A 17,495-nucleotide genomic window follows, 5' to 3' on the forward strand; every position below is an offset into this window, starting at 1 on the left:
AGACCATCCTGGCCAACATGGTGAAACCTCGTCTCTACTAAAAATACAAAAATGAGCTGGGCGTGGTGGCGTGTGCCTGTAATTCCAGCTACTAGGGAGGCTGAGGCAGAATAGCTTGAACCAGGGAGTCGGAGGTTGCAGTGAGCTGCGATCACGCCACTGCACTCCAGCCTGGTGACAGGGCGAGACCCTGTCTCAAAAATAAATAAATAAATAAACAGACAGACAGACTGCATTCAAACTCAGGTCTTGACTTCAAAGGCAATGCTTTGCCCATTAAATTATCCTCCTCCAACAATGGGTTACCATTTTAATCTCAAGAGGAAGACACAAATACAAATTCCTAAGAAAAAAACAGACAAAGGGATAAACAGATGAAACACAAAATGCAGATGGCTAATAAATATGAAAGATAATTTAACCTCAGATTAATCACAGAAATGCAAGTAAAACAGTAAGATTTCAATTTTCATTTATTACAACAATGTTTACAGAAATAATTACTAATATTGAGAGGAATGCAAAATGCTAGGGTCCTTCTAGAAAATATTTTTGACATTGTAAAATAAAAGAGCCTTAAAAATATTTACCTCCTTTGACCCAGCAATTTCATTTTTACAAAGTTACCCTAGGGAAATAGGATACGTGCAAGTATTTATATATAAAAATTATTTTTCAGTATTTATAATGAAAAACTGAAAACATCTTCAATGGCTAACAAGCAAATGATTTTTAAAATATGGTATATCAATAAGATGGAATGTATTTTCAAAACAATTTAGCAATGTGGGAAAATATTCTCAAAGTTGAAAAAAAAAGATAGTTATCTAGATACCATGAATATAATTACGTTAAAAACCTACATAGCTCATGAAAAACAAAAGCTAGAAAGTTGTTTTGTTAAATATGGTTCTCAACATTACAGGTGATATTTTTTGCTTTTCTGTATGTTCTAAGAATATGAACATGATCATATATTATGTCAAGTATAATTTAAAAATAAACATCTTACTAGAAAGAAAAATGCTACTATTTAAAGAAAAAAATTAAGTAGAATTGTACTACACAAGAAATTCAGATTGAAAGTCAAAGGTCTCAAGTCTGATTCAGCTTATCAGTTCTTACCCAAAGATCTCGGTCAAAATCACGACTTCTGAAACTCTTTTGCTCATTTGTAAAATGGGGATAACATTGGCTACCCCATTCACTGGGGTTAGAGTATCCAGTAATAATAATACAAAAACTTTTAAACTAGTGACACATAAATACCACATATGAGAGTGCTTTTATTATAACATTTGAAGAACTGTGTGAATTTGTGGCCAATACAAACATAGGAGTCCTCGATGCTGTATGACTATTTTTTTTTCTATTTTTTTTTGAGATGGAGTCTCGCTCTGTCGCCAGGCTGCAGTGCAGTGGTGCAATCTCAGCTCACTGCAACCTCCGCCTCCTGGGTTCAAGCAATTCTCCTGCTTCAGCCCCCTGAGCAGACAGGACTACAGGCACTCGCCACCACGCCCAGCTAATTTTTATATTTTTAGTGGAGATGGGGTTTCACCATGTTGGCCAGGATGGTCTTGATCTTTTGACCTCGTGATCCGCCTGCCTCGGCCTCCCAAATTGCTAGGACTACAGGTGTGAGCCACTGCACCTGGCCTGCTGTGTGACTATTATTACATGTGTACATAGCAGGCTGTCTTATTCCCAGGACCGACATTTCAAACTTTCACTCCTACACACCAGAGGAACCCTTCTTTGCATTTTCACTCCAATGCACGTCAGTATAGCACAACGGAAAGAGCACAGACACTATCATTGTGATCCTAGATCCTCTATCTACCTTAGGCAAGTTTCTTAACCTCAGTGAGCTTCAATTTCCTCATCTATAAAACAGGGATAATCTCTGTCTTAGACAGACTTCAGGATTTATAATAATGTAAAAGCCTGCCCATAGTAAATACCTCTCACTTTCAATAGATGATCTTCCTTCTTGTGATAATTAGAATTTATGGCTCCAGAACTTTAGGCTATTTTGTTCTCTGCAGTATCTTCCTAGAAGATTACCTGGTATACAGCAGTAGCTCAACAAGTATTTGGTCAGTGAATGAATTCCTTCCATCTTTCTTGTTCCCAAAATATCTATCTCAATCTTTACCTTACTGGATCTACCTGTGACTTACAGTGTTGACAACACCCTTTATTATTTCTCTCCTCTTTTAGTTTTGGTGACCTTCTCTCTTACTTCCTCTGTTCTCCAATTACTAATTCTGTCTTTCCTGGTCCTTTCCATTTAACTCTCTCAAATTGGAGAGGAAATGTAATGCTCTGAAGATGAGTAAGGCTTCTGGAGTTAATCTGATGATCTGGGGCAAATCATAATCTCTCTGGGACTGTAATATCAGAAAAGTAGGAATAATAATAATAAATGATACCAACCCTGGAGAACTATCATGAGGACTGAAGGAGGTGGTCAATGTAAGGCATTTAGCACAGTACCTGGCACACAGTAATGAGTAAATAAATATTATTACTAACCAAGGCTACCTTCTTTCACTCTACATATTCTTCCACAGCTTCAATCCCCTAAATACACGAAAGACTCACAAATCCCTATCTTCAGCAAAGACCACTTTTCTGGCTGGCTTCCAGATGAATATATCCATTGCCTATCAGATATCGCCACCTGAAGACTTGCTGCACAATAAACTCAGCATATTCACCCAACATGTTTAAAATTGAACCCACATATGTTTCCTTCCCACCTATAAAAACATGCTCCTCCTCTCTTTCAATCCCTCACTTAATAAATGCATCACCACTGATTCATACTCCATGTCAGAAGGAATCATCCTAGACCACAGCATACTCTCACCTTCAGGCCCACAGTCTTGAGTCTAACTCTTCAGGCCTGTCACTGGTCCAAGCCATACTCATTATATGCCTGTACTATTACACTAAATTTTTCCTTTAACTGGTCTCTTTATGGACAACAATCTCACTCCCCTCCTGTTTATTGTGCATGATTACTAGATTGCTTCTTCTGGCATATAAATCCAATATCATTTTCCAGGTTGAAATCCTGTAGCAACTCTTTTTCTCCTGAAAAACAAAGTCTAACCCCCTTTGCACAACATGGAATGTCCATCATCTGGCCAACGAGTTCTTCCAGCCACTTCTCCACCACTCCCCATCCACAGGGTACTCTAGCCATCCCAGAACTTAACAAGCTCTCATGTTCCTGCCATATTCCATGTGCTGTTCCCTTTTCCCAGAATGTAATGCTGACTCTGTTGAACATCCCTAACCCTCCTTTATGTGATTTTCTCCAAAGTAGTGTGGTATAATCAGACCACAGGTTCAAATCATATTTCTGTTCATTATCAGCTATCTGACCTTGAGAAAGTTGCTTAACCTCTCTGTGCTTATTTTGTCATAAAAATCTAACATGTAAGACTAAAAGCAGTATCTATACCTCTTAGGGTTGTTGTGAGGATTCATGAGTCAATATATGCAAACAGCTTAGAACAGGGCTTAGCACATGGTATACAAGGTAATGGTTAGCTATTAAATATCCTGCATTCCTCACTGGACGAACCAAACCCTCCAGATTCTATCCTCACACAGCATCTATTACATTATTCTAACAACGAATACAATCTTTTTTTTTTTTTTTTTTTTTTTTTTTTGGAGACAGGGTCTCACTCTGTCGCCCAGGCTGGAGTGAAGTGGCATGATCACGGCTCACTGTAACCTCAATCTCCTGGGCTCAAGCGATCCTCCTGTCTCAGCCTCCTGAGTAGCTGGGACTACAGGTGCCCACCACCACATCTGGCTAATTTTTCCTTAATTTTTATTGAGACAAGGTCTCACTATATTGCCCAGGCTGGTCTTGAACTCCTGGACTCAGGCAATCCTCCTGCCTCAGCCTCCCAAAGTGCTGGGATTACTTTGGCTTGAGCCATCGAGCCTGGAACAATATATTTTAATTGTGGTTTCCCTATCTATATCCCCCACAATATTGTGAGTAGATTATACTTTATGCACTGTTGTCTCCTTAGTGGTGGGCAATAGCAGTCATATGTTCATTGAATTAATTAAACTTGAGTAAACTGTATTTCTGTTCAAGTATAAACTGATTTCTTTTTTTTTTTTTTTGAGATGGAGTCTTGCTCTGTCGCCCAGGCTGCAGTGCAGTGGCGCGATCTGGGCTCACTGCAAGCTCCGCCTCCCAGGTTCATGCCATTCTCCTGCCTCAGCCTCCAGAGTAGCTGGGACCATAGGCGCCGGCCACCACGCCCAGCTAATTTTTTGTGTTTTTAGTAGAGACAAGGTTTCACCGTGTTAGCCAGGATGGTCTTGCTCTCCTGACCTCGTGATCCGCCCGCCTCAGCCTCCCAAAGTGCTGGGATTACAGGCGTGAACCACCCCGCCCGGCCAAGTATAAACTGATTTTTAAAAGAAAAATATTGATAATGCTTTTAGATTTTAGACTATATAGAGCATAACTTCACACTATAGATAATCTTTAAGAGCACAGTTTGAGACTCACAGCAGTAAAACTGACAGTTCCAAACTTAATTTTCTAATGCCTAGGGATCCTACAAAGAAGTTTTAAAGAACCCAAACTCAATATCACTCTTTCACACACACATGCAAACAAAAGTGGTTTTCTTTTTTGCTTATGGTTACAGAGGGAATGAGAGAAGCAGTGAAGGGCATGGAAGCTTCAGGGCAGATTAGAAAGTAAACATGGGTAGGCCGGTTGCAGTGGCTCATGCCGGTAAACCCAGCACTTTGGGAGGCCAAGGTGGGCAGATCACCTAAGGTCAGGAGATTGAGACCATCCTGGCTAACACGGTGAAACCCCATCTCTACTAAAAATACAAAAAATTAGTGGTGCTTGGTGGTGCGCACCTGTAGTCTCAGCTACTTGGGAGGCTGAGGCAGGAGAATCACTTGAACCCAGAAGGCAAAGGTTGCAGTGAGCCGAGATTGTGCCACTGCACTCCAGCCTGGGCAACAGAGCGAGACTCCATCTCAAAAAAAAAAAGAAAGAAAGAAAATAAAGAAAGAAAGTAAACATGGGTAAAAGTGTAGCAAATAACCTACTGGGGTAACAAAGTCAAATGCCTTCATGGGCCACACAATGAGTAAAATGGGTAAGTCAAGGCTACCCATTTTGCAAATGAAAGAACATATGCCCCATGTAAGGACATTCTAGTCTAATATTGTTTAAAACATGGTGCCTTTAAACCAAGTATCTCTAGTGGAATTTGAACTGTGGACACATGTTTGTGTCCTGTGTGTAAGAATTCAGTAAAAACTACTGGTTTACTCTGGACAACCTGGAGAGTAGTAGAAATAAGATGGCAAGAATAGTAGTAAAAATATGGAGAAAAACACTGTCAGAGTACTAACAGAGCTGAGAGAACTCTAGCTTTTCAATCCCCAGGCTGTGATTTCCAACGTGAAAACAAACTCATCTTTTAAAAAATACTGGCATTTATACCTTAGCACTGACAAATCTCACAAGTATAGTGCTGAGTGAAAAAATGGACAGAAGACATACAAGAGAATGCCATTTATATAACATTCAAAAACACAATACTAGAGGCCAGGCATGGTGGCTCACACCCAAAATCCTAGCACTTTGGGCAGCCAAAGTGAGCGGACCGCTTGAGCCCAGGAGTTTAAGACCAGCCTGCACAATATGGTGAAACCCCATCTCTACAAAAAATATGAAATTAGCCAGGCATGCTGGTGTCCACCAGTGGTCCCAGCTACTTAGGGGGCTGAAGTGGGAGTATCACTTGAGCCAAGAAGGTCGAGGCTGAAATGAGCCTAGATCATGCCACTGCACCCCAGCCTGGCTGACAAAGTGAGACTCTGTCACCAGGCACGGTGGCTCACGCCTGTAATCCCAGCACTTTGGGAGGCTGAGGCAGGCAGATCACGAGGTCAGGAGATTGAGACCGTCTTGGCTAACACAGTGAAACCCTGTCTGTACTAAAAATACAAAAAATTAGCCAGGCGTGGTTGCAGGCGCCTGTAGTCCCAGCTACTTGGGAGGCTGAGGCAGGAGAATGGCGTGAATCCAGGAGGCGGAGCTTGCAGTGAGCCAAGATCACGCCACTGCACTCCAGCCTGGGCAACAGAGCAAGACTCTGTCTCAAAGTGAGACCCTGTCTCAAAAAATGACACCAAAAACCCCCACAATACTAAACAATATATTGATAGGTTAGTTGTGGAAGGTGGGAGAAGGTGTAACATAGGATGTTCTTTCTTAAACTGTATAGTATGTCAATGTTTATTCCTATATATAAGCACATGTATATGTGTTAATGTGTATGTATTTGTGTGTGTGTATGTGTCTATATATATGTATATGTATATTTTAATTTTTAATTTTTTTTTTAAATTTTTTGTAGAGACAGGGTTTCACCATGTTGCTTGGGCTGGTCTTCAACTCCTGAGCTCAAGGGATCCACCCAACTTGGCCTCCCAAAGTGTTGGGATTACAGGCATGAGCCACTACATGTACGTGTGTGTGTGTGTGTGTGTGTGTGTGTGTATATATACACACACATATATATGTATATATATACACATATATGTATATATATACACATACATATACACATATATATACACATATATGTACACATATATATACACACACACAACATATACACACTTGTGTACACAAAATACATTGTCTTACTTGTATGAGAGATTTCATGATAAAGATGTTTTATCTAAAAAAAACCCCATGATTTATACTTTTTCACATACGATTTTGATATTCCAGAAACATCTCAACCATTCGTTCTTCTTCCTTTAATTTCACAGACAGCTTTTCTGAAAGAGAAATTGAACTTTCAATTCAGCTGCAATAACACTAAAAAATAAACTAGAACAGCAAAACCAGCATGTTACAAGTTAACACTAGGTACCTGCAAATGCTTTGATGGAATCCTTGTAGGTATCTCTTAGTCCCGCCATCTGACAGGAGGTGTCCGTACTTTTGAATTTATTCCAAAATTCATTTATGCTTTTATCGAAAAGTGCCAGTTCGTCCTCTACCATTATGTAGGACAATGCTAAAAACAGAATACATATTGCATTTTTTAAGTTATTGAAATCAAATCACCCACATATTCCAATCGGGTATACAGTATTTTGGCAATTTGTCCTTTGCTAGAAAATAGCAACTTATCTTTAATTCTAGGTATTCAAGGGTAGATCAAGCCACCTGGGCTTAACTGTTGTTAACGTGCAGCAATAATTCAGGACACCTTTACCTCCTAGCAGCTTGTTAGTAGGTAAGTGTAACTGCACAGGACACTCACACGCACTATGACCCTGGGTCCATTTTCTCACAAGTAAAACTGTTGACTTCTGAAACCCCTGTTCCAACTCTAACCCTTTCTGAACAGAGATCATCAGGATAGCCAGGTGGCCGGCACCCTCCCATAGAATAAGACCCCACACATCTATCCTGTCTCTCTCCTCCACCTCAGAACAGTAAAAGTTAACAGTAAAATAGGGACTAAGGTGGGAGTTTAGTAGGTTCCGTCGAGGATGTATACAAGTCACCTCGGGCCTCAGTATCCTCTGTAAAAGGAGGTCCTGGGAGAATCCTGGACCCACCAGTACTCTGCGACGCTAAAACCTTCCCAGGAGGACCAAAGATACCTCCTGCAGTGAAACCCAGAACGCTTTGGGTTCGCAGATGCCCACCCCACCAGGCTGTGAGGCCCAAACAGCAACAAGATGCGCATTTCACAAACGCCGCCGCAAATACACACATCCCGCCCTCAAATTCACTTTCCCTTATTGCGACAGGGGGGCCAAGGGGCCCAGCTCGGCGCCCAACTCCCTTACCTTCGCAGGCAGGCCTGAGTCCCGCCGCCTTCCCCACACCAGATCCGCGCCCACTCTAGCCAACAGCCGGACTCTAGGCTCAGCTGCCGCAGCCCCGCCAACTTTCCGATTTCAAACCTAGTGCACTTCCCGCCACCCGCCTCCAGGCGCAGGCTCGCCTTCTGATTGGCCGATAGCGCAGGCTCTCCTTGACAGGATTGGTTGAACTCACCCTTGGATTCTCGCGGGGAAAATGGGGGAACAGGGCATTCTGGGATTCGTAGTTCTTTTCTGAACAACAGCCAGAGTCTCCGCTGTGACCCGAAAGTATTAATAGCACCCGAAGGGCTCGCCCACGACAAGTCATTCATCGGCTTCAAATAAAGGTTTCTGGAACAAATACAGATATTGACCTTTAATCGTATCTTTTGCAAGAAATACATCCTCTTCTTTGTATTCACCTTGTAAAGTTGACTTCAATTGTGAGTGGGCAGAAACATTCAGATGGTCCTCAGAATAGGTTTTTACTGCTTACAAAAATATTCCTTCTTTTCTACTCCCCCAGCTTCTCTAACAATGTTTTTGAGGCCTAATAGAACACTATGTTACTATCTTGCAGAAGTGGAAGAAACTAGAGCACTATCAAAATCACCTGCTATTTCCTTGAGGACAGGAATAAGGCACAAGGTATTCAACTAGGATTTGCCAGAGTAGACAAGCTGCAGGGAATCAGCGTTGTCCAGAAACTCTGAAAGGTGACATAGATTCGGTATTTGAATCCTTCTTGGTAAAGCTGAGGAAGAAAGAAAACTAGGGAAAGAACCTAGAGAATATGCTTTCTGAAGAATGGAAAATAAAGTTGGCTAAAATAATGAAGTCAAAGTTATTATTTTAATCTTAGACTATGATATGTTTGTGAAAATAAAGCCTCTTATTATACACCAAAAGGTCTTTACTATACTAGTTTCTTTTCATTTTCATCAACAATACAAACACCAACAAGAAGTAAATATGTAAAAAACATTCTCAGAGGACCAGATATTAGCCATTCTTTATCCAAGAACTAAATTAAGACCTATGAAATCAGGACAAGTTATTATGAATATTTAACACTTCACAATATACCCAAAAGTCACCTTGCAGCCTAGAGACTGCTATTAATACAGTTAGACATAGAGTTTACTATGATAAATCTCCTTTCATTTGCAAATATTTTCCCAAGAACTTCTAATTTTATATATCTGATACTATTTACCTTAAAGCAAAATTTTATGAGTTGAGCATCTCAGAATTTCAGCTGATTGAGTGCTGGTACTCATTTTTAGGGTTTTCTCGGTACCAAATTAGTGAAGACAGTATTTAAGAAGATTCATGGAAGAGGGCTGATTTGGTACCATGTTGATGAATTCCTCACTGGGTTTATACACTGGTCTTTATCAGACTGTTCAGTGAAGATTCTTGCTCTCTTTGGGTCTTCAGCTGAGGGGAGTGATTGCCCTACCAATGTGCTGTTTTTAGGGCAGCCTCAGGGTGTCTATTGTTTTTTATTCTTTGAGTGCTCCTCCCCAACCAGGATGTGAGGAAGAAGTTTGTCATTTGTCAAAATTTTCATTTCCGAAAGACTGGCTGAATAATTTCTCTCTAACCCCCAAGGATAGCTAGAGACAACCAGCTCTTCTTTCTGCTCAGTACACAGAATAGGGCCCTCAGCTTTCTCAGCATTAAAAAGGGGAAAACAGACCCCCCGACCCATTATTATTCACACAACTCCACCATGACCACCACCACCATACTTACATACCTTTCATTTCAAACCAACCAGGGTTTATTGAGTTTCTATTTTGTGCCAGGTACTGAGCTGAGCACTGCCTTCTCTGGGATATACGGTCTGTGACCCAGGGTTGGGTTTCTGCAGGGTGGGGAATAGAAAGATGCCACATGTTCCCAGGCTGTAGGTGTTTCTGGATGGTGGTTATAGTCTTGCTCAGATTGAATGCTCCATTGCTCCTCCCCTGAAAACTTAATTCTTTCTCCAATGGGTGAATGATAATGGGGTATAAGGATAAAAGATCATTGTCCTCTATTGCACATACACTTGCTGGGTAGATACTTTGCATCTTGGGGGGCAAAGCTAAAGATAGGAATGATCATGAATAATGCCATGGTTTAGACTATAAGTTCCCCACCTGTAAGTAAAAGGTTCTCTTTACGACATTCACATTTATGCTGACATTCACATTTATATTTTCAACATCCATTCACTGAGAAAATTGAAAAATTAAAAGTTACTATGAATTCAAAAGAGGAGTCTCTTCTTGCAGATTCCAGGTTGAGGACCTACAATATTGAAAATGAAAAGATTCTTGAACAGAAACTTTCAATCTTCTAGATTTCTGAATGGCCTGTGTCAAACACTGCAATAGATGATTTAAGAAAGCAAGTTTTCTGACAATTGCTATAAAGTACAGTATACAAAGTGGAGTCAATGCCAGGTTACACTTGGACTCTTTCATCTCCTTCCTAGAATTAAAAAAATAAAATAAAACGGAGGAAGGGCTGGGACCTTGTATCAGTCTGTTCTCACATTGCTATAAAGAAATACCTGAGACTGGGTAATTTATAAAGAAAAGAGGTTTAATTGGCTCATGGTCTGCAAGCTGTACAGGAAGAAGAGCAGCATCTGCTTCTAGGGAGGCTTCAGGAAACTTCCAATCATGGCAGAAGGCGAATGGGGAGAAGGTACTTCATGTGCCAAAGCAGGAGCAAGAGAGGTCAGGAGGAGGGGGAGGTGCCACACATTTTTAAATGACCAGATCTCATGAGAGCTCACTCACTGTTGCAAAGACAGTACCAAGAGGATGGTATTAAACCATTCATAAGAAATCTACCCTCATGATCCAATCCCCTCCCACCACTATGCTGGAAGTCTGATATGGTTTGGATCTGTGTGGTAGAAGGAAGTCACCAAATTTTATCCCCCAAAAAGAAACTATAAAACTGGACCAAATTATCAAAAACAACCATTTAAGTGACCTGGAAGTTGACTAACAGATTGCAGCAAACTAAGAAGCATTTATTCATGAGAAACTACTCAAAAACATTATGCTAAGTGAAAGAATCCGGGTGCAAAAGACTCCATATACTATGATTTAATTTACATAAAATAACCAGAAAAGGCAGATTCCCAGACACAGAAAGCAGTTCAGTTTTTGCATGGGGCTGGGAGCAGACTCAGGCACTGACTGCCAACGTGCATGAAGGAACTTTCTGGGGTGCTGGAGATGTTCTGAAACTGGTTTTTGTCAATTACTGGCAACTTTATAAATATACTAAAAATAATGAGGAAGTTCATAGTATATAAATTATAACTCAATGAAAGTATTAAAATTAAAAATAAAAGATGAAGGATATCAGAGCTTCAGAGGAAAAAAGACTACATTTCCCAAGCACTGAGAAAACATTCAATATAGTCAGAAAAATATCCAGGTTATTTTTATTATGGTAAAATACTCATAACATAAAATTTACCATCTTAACCATTTTTAAGTGTACAGTAAAAGGATGTTGAGTGTATTCACAGCGTTATGGAACCATCACCACTATTCATCTCCAGAACTCTTTTTATTAAAAACTCTGCCCATCAAATAACAAATCTGTCTTTCCTCCCCTCACACCTTGGCAACCACCATTCTACTTTCTGTCTCTATGAATCTGACTACTCTAGGTACAATTTTTAAATTGTCTCATAAATGTCAAAAACGAGGATTTCTTTTACAGCTTTTAAATACATTAATCAATTAATGTTAATGTCTTTAGGTGTGATAATGGTATTATCTCATTTATATTCTTGGATATTTTTTCCCTTTCATCCTACAGTTTGCATTTCTAAATTCTACTCATATCTCAAGGCCCAGCCACTTGCCATCTCCTCCACAAAAGCTCCCTAATCTCACAGACTGAAAGTTGTCTGCCTTTCCTTTTTTCCATTCACCCTATCTGTTCACCTCTAAGGACACAATGGTATGTGATTTATGTAAATATCATATCTTCCCTACTAGACCACAAGCTTCTTGAGGTCTGATCTATCTCTGTCCTGTGTGGTACTCGTAAGAGTCAGTGTCTAGACTTATGCTTCTCAAAAGTGAGAGGTTCTCCACCCAGCAACATCACCATTATCTGGGAACTTAGAAATACAAAGTCTCAGACCCCACTCTATTTTTAGTGAATCAAAGATTAGGAGTCCCTGTAATCTGTGTTTTAACAAGCCCTTCAGGGGAGTTGGATGAATATTAAAGTTTGAGAGCCACTGCTTTACACAATTTCTCTACACAGTACTTTTTAAGTCATCTATAAAAATGAACACAGCTATACAATATATTAACTCTACTTTGAAGAAAGTTAATAGTACTGCTCAATAGGCAACTCTGTTGGGTCCTTTGGTAATCCAAGAAAAAGTGTATAGATGTATAGGTCATGATCATTTCTAGAGAAAAGTACCTAAGAAGACTAATGGAGGGGGGTACTTCAAGGAGCTGTAGCAGGGCCATTTATAACAGTGTCATTATGGACTGCCAATATTCCTGGGATGCTAGCCAGACTGAAGGTAATGATTTCCTGAAAGTCACTAGGGTCTAAATTCCATCTGAAATAAATCCATTTTAAATTGCAAGGTGACATTGGAGAGATCTCAAATAGTTTATTTTAGAAAAGGCAGATAAGTTTGTGGTAAAAGGATAATGACCATGCAGAGACATTAAAGGTCAATGCCTACAAAATATATTGTTGTTTACTGCCACCTCATAAGTAACACAAGCTAAAGTCAAATATCTCTGAATGGTGTTGAATTGTAGCAAGCACTATAATCCAGACATGAATGGTTCAATAAGAAATATCTTGTGGTTATATAATATTTGATGTGGTGAAACATATTGGAGAAATTCTATCCTCTGTCCCACTATGTAACACATGTAGGGATTTACTGTAAATCAAAATCTCAGAAAAATTTAAATGAATCGGAATGAGAACATTCTAGAAAGAACTGGAAGTATTCAACTACAGGGATGAACTAAAAAACAAGGCAGCAGTATAGGGTTGGGGGACCGACTATAGCGGTGACATATTTAAGAAATAAACAGTCATTAAGAGGAAGGACGTCATTAAGACAAGAAACTCATGCTGGGGTGGTTGGAGTTATGAAGATATCTCTGAGGAAACTGGGGAAATGGGAGGATCCTGGGTATAGGCCCCATGGATAGTGCATGGGATTCCAGTGAACCTCACGCTGTACTTAATTTGCTTGGGATTCCATCGAGAATCTGGTGAAAATTGTGGCTTCTTCCAACAGATACGTACAAGCACAAACATTTTGCACGCAATTTTAGGAAGTTCGCTGACCCCTAAATAAATCAATTCACGTTATAGACTGCCTGGTGACTGAAGAGATCTGGCTAAGGTTAGACCCCAAAGCACAGACTCATAAAGATTTCTTCCACTCCAAAAGTGCTTTTTCTAACACAGCAGAGTCCTAGTCCTTGAACACTTGGAGGGATCAAACGGAGAGTTCTACTATAGCAGGAAGAAAAGGAGGTGATCCAGTCAGGAATGGTGGCTGGCTGTATAATTTTTGAAAACCATCTCCTAATGTGTAGGGCATTTGGCTGGATTCCCAGATGCAATAGTGAGCAATTCAGACTTGTCTCTGCTCTGTTGGAGTTGACAGTGACCAATTAAAACACTTAGATGACTAAATATTAGTATGAAAAAAGGGGAGCCAGGATAGAGGAAAAAAGAGAGTGAGAGGTGGGGTGGGGGGAGAAGAAAAGAGGGGAGAGAACAGAGAGAGTGGGGTAGAGGCAGAGATGTCAGAGTACAAAAGAGAAGCAACATAAGAATTGTGTATAAGAGCAAAATTGTATCACTTTACCCTACTTCTACTCTGATCAAGAATGTCAGAGCTTGAATTCAGTTCCACATTTACAGACTATTTGGCAAAATAAGAATAACTAATATTAATTATAGCTAGTATTTTTTGAGTATTTACCATGTGCCTTAAAAAAAGATAATAAAAAAGGAGATCTAAAAGGAAGAATATGGAAACAGACCACGCCTGCCTCCATGGGAAAGAGTGGAATAATACAGAACCCCAAATAAGGCAAATGAAAAAAAAATGACTTAAGGTAGAAGTTGAGAAAGTGGTACAAGAAGAGGCCAGCTCCGCACAGGAGGTACAGGAGGGGTACCTTTCAAGGGAATGATGAATGAAGACAGCGCTTCTAAAAATTAATGTGTATAGAAACCATGTGGAAACCTTACTAAAACGCTTTCTGGATTTAATTTCCAAAATGTCTCATTCTGTGATCTGGAGTGGGCCTGGAAATTGCATGCAGGTGACAGGAGGAAGGTGGTCCACAGGTCACACTTTAGGAAAGACAACTTCAAAAAGAGGATGAGTCAGGTGGATCTACCCTCTTTTGGATCTTGGTCTGGGTAGGTTGAATGTGACTTTGTTCCATCATTTGGTAAACTGATTTTGGACAGATCTTAAACTCTAACAACCTTGGCTTTGAAATGACCCAGCTTGTCAGGCAGGCTGTGTCATTGGAGGGAAGAGCTCCAGTGGAAGATTACTAGTGTCAGAAAGAACCAACTTCCTGTATCTCCCTACTGCTGGGGCCCACATAGGATACAGGAACACCCCCACCCTAAGCCGTGGCAACTTGAGTGGCAGACGGTAGATGAGGAGGACTAAAGAAATGTGTAGAAAGAGATTTCCCACAGGAACAAATCATAAAATACATGTAAGTGCTGGGAAGAATAGCTCACCAGTATAATGAATCAAGTGGTGTTTTCACTTCTTTCATTTTTAAAATTTTGTATGAATCACATCTTAATTTTAATTTTGTTGTATAGTTATGTAAAATATTTACATGGTTTCAAAGTCAAATCTATAAAAGAAGTATGTTCAAAGAAGTCTACTTTTTATCCCTGTTCCCTCTACTCTCTTCTCTTCTTTCCTTTATAGAATTTAAAAATATATTTATTTTATATATAATAAATATATAAATTTATTACATATAATAAATATATATTACATATAATAAATATATATTTATTACGTATATATTTTTATATAAATATAAATATATATACATAGATATATATTTATTATGTATTTATATATAAATAAATAGATATAATTTATCACATGTGATAAATTATATAATTTATCACATGTGATAAATTATATAATTTATTACATGTAATAAATATATATAAAATAAATATATACTAAATAGAGGTGGGGTATTGCTTCGTTTCCCAGGTGGTCTCAAGCTCCTGGCTTCAAGTGATCCTCCCACTATGGCTTCCCAAAGTGCTGGGATTACAGATGTGAGGTACCATGCTTGGCCAAAATATTTTTTAATTGTTTATTCTTCTATTTAATCATAAGCAGATGTGTGTGTTTGTGTGTGTGTACATATATGTGTATATATGTGTGTGTATATATGTTATATATGTATATATAATTGTATATATACATATATGCACACACACACAAAGGGCTAATACATGTATATATACATATACACACATCTGCATACATATTTATATATGTATGTACACACACACACATACACATACAAATATATTAGCCCTTTCTAGAATACACATTATATATATTTTCTCCACCTTAAATACACTTTCTTGACATTGCCACTATATAACATGATCTCTGTGGAGAAATGCATTTTGAGTTTGCACTAACCAAATAACATAGTTTTAAAACACAGGCTCTTTATAATTTAGTACTCATATCAACTTTGTTCAATAATTCATTCACTCAATAAACATTTACTAAATAACTATGATGGGCCCAGGGGCAGTTCCAGGTTTTGTGAAATCTAAAGCCCCTGTTAAATGGCTTTATATAGGCCCCTCTATAAAGCCCCTGTTATATAGGCCCTCTCTTTAATAAAAAGAAAATAAACTCGTGAATACACTCTAAACTATCAGTAACCACCTGCCTTTTTTTTTGACAGAGCCTCACTCTGTAGACCAGGCTGGAGTACAGTGGCACGATCTCGGCTCACTGCAACCTCTACCTCCCGGGTTTCAAGCGATTCTCCTGCCTCAGCCTCCCGAGTAGCTGGGACTACAGCAGCCCACCACAATGCCCAGCTAATTTTTGTATTTTTTTTTTTAGTAGAGATGGTGTTTTACCATGTTGGCCAGGCTGGTCTTAAACTCCTGACCGCAAGTGATCCGCCCACCTCGGCCTCCCAAAGTGCTGGGATTACAGGCGTGAGCCACTGCGCCCGGCCCAACCTACCATCTTAGGCGCCCGTGCGAACTTTTCCAGCTTCATGGGTAATTGGCTTCTACACGGGCCTGTTATGGGAACTGTGCTTGTGGCTGTTGCACAAAGTGGACAGGACCCCTTGTTTTATGGAGCTTATACTGTAGTACAGGAGAGAGATGCTAAATATATACACTTGTCATAAATATATAATTATAAATTGTGTTTAACTCCTGGTTATGGGCTGAACTGTATTCCCTCAAATTCATGTTGAAGTCCTAAGCCCCAGTACCTCCCAAAATGACTGTGTTGGTGATAGGGTCTTTAAAGGGGTGATTAAGTTAAAATGAGGTCATTAGTATCTTCCTTAATCCAATAAGACTGGTATCCTTATAAAAAGAGGAGATTAGAACACACCCATATAGCGGGGAAGACCATGTGAAGATACAGAGAGTAGACAGTCATCTGCAAGCCAAGGACAGAGGCTCAGAAGAAATCAACGCCACCGACGCGTTGATTCAGACTCCTAGTTTCCTATATTTCTGTTGTGTAAGCCACCCAGTCTGGTACTTTGTTATGGCAGCCCTAGCAGACTCAAACAACCCCCTAGGAGAAAAGAGTGTTTGAGAGAAAGTATTGTCAGAGGAGTGGTGAGGATGCTGGTCAGAGAAGGCATCACCGATGGATGCATAGAAGCTAAGATATGAAAAGACTAAAAATGATGAACTACGAGGAATAAGCAGATTAGCAGATGCTGTTAAAGGGTGAAAGAAATCAAGATGCTTTTGCTTCACTTAATTATCCCACAGTCTACAGAACCAGGTAGTTCTCGAGAGAAAATCTTTCTAAATTAACTACCATAGATAAAGGCTAATCACAGACTCTGAGGTGCTGAAGAGCAGGAAGTTTAATTTTTAATTGGAAGACAAAATGTATTTGATATCATTCACATCCTGATTTAAGGATAAGACATTTCTGAAGAAAATGAGTATTATGAATTATGTAGATCAAACACTTTTTAGAAAAAGAATAAAGGGAAGTTATGCTCTTCCTCATGGCTCATTAAAGAGATTATGGAAATTACAGAACCTGAATATGCAAAACAAAGAAAAGCCAGAAGCATAGACTCTAATTAGTCAAGGCTAATTCCTTATATGAATTGCCTTAGCGCAATGATTCTAAGCCCCTTATACCACATTGGAACCACTTGAGAAGTATTTTAATAATACCAATGCCCAAATTCCATTACCAGAAATATAACTGATCTCAGGTGGAACACAGTTATGGCAATTTAAAAAGCACCCCAAAAGATGTTAATGGTCAGTCAATGCAT

At 39.4% G+C, this 17,495-nt stretch overlaps 1 protein-coding gene across 1 annotated transcript in view; it reads right to left on the reverse strand.

The window, feature by feature from the left end:
* The window catches only part of SPC25 (SPC25 component of NDC80 kinetochore complex), a 41,951-nt gene that overhangs the window by 11,014 nt on the left and 13,442 nt on the right, over positions 1-17,495 (reverse strand). Inside the window, exons 2-4 of the mRNA XM_034954439.3 lie at positions 8,099-8,256; positions 6,957-7,103; positions 6,796-6,861 (exon numbers count right to left, since the gene is read on the reverse strand). Of these exons, the coding sequence (XP_034810330.1) occupies positions 6,796-6,861; positions 6,957-7,103; positions 8,099-8,237 (352 nt within the window). The 5' untranslated portion in view covers positions 8,238-8,256. The remainder of the gene's footprint in view (positions 1-6,795; positions 6,862-6,956; positions 7,104-8,098; positions 8,257-17,495) is intronic.

Source organism: Pan paniscus, chromosome 13, assembly GCF_029289425.2.
Source record: "Pan paniscus chromosome 13, NHGRI_mPanPan1-v2.0_pri, whole genome shotgun sequence".
Classification (NCBI taxonomy): domain Eukaryota; kingdom Metazoa; phylum Chordata; class Mammalia; order Primates; family Hominidae; genus Pan; species Pan paniscus.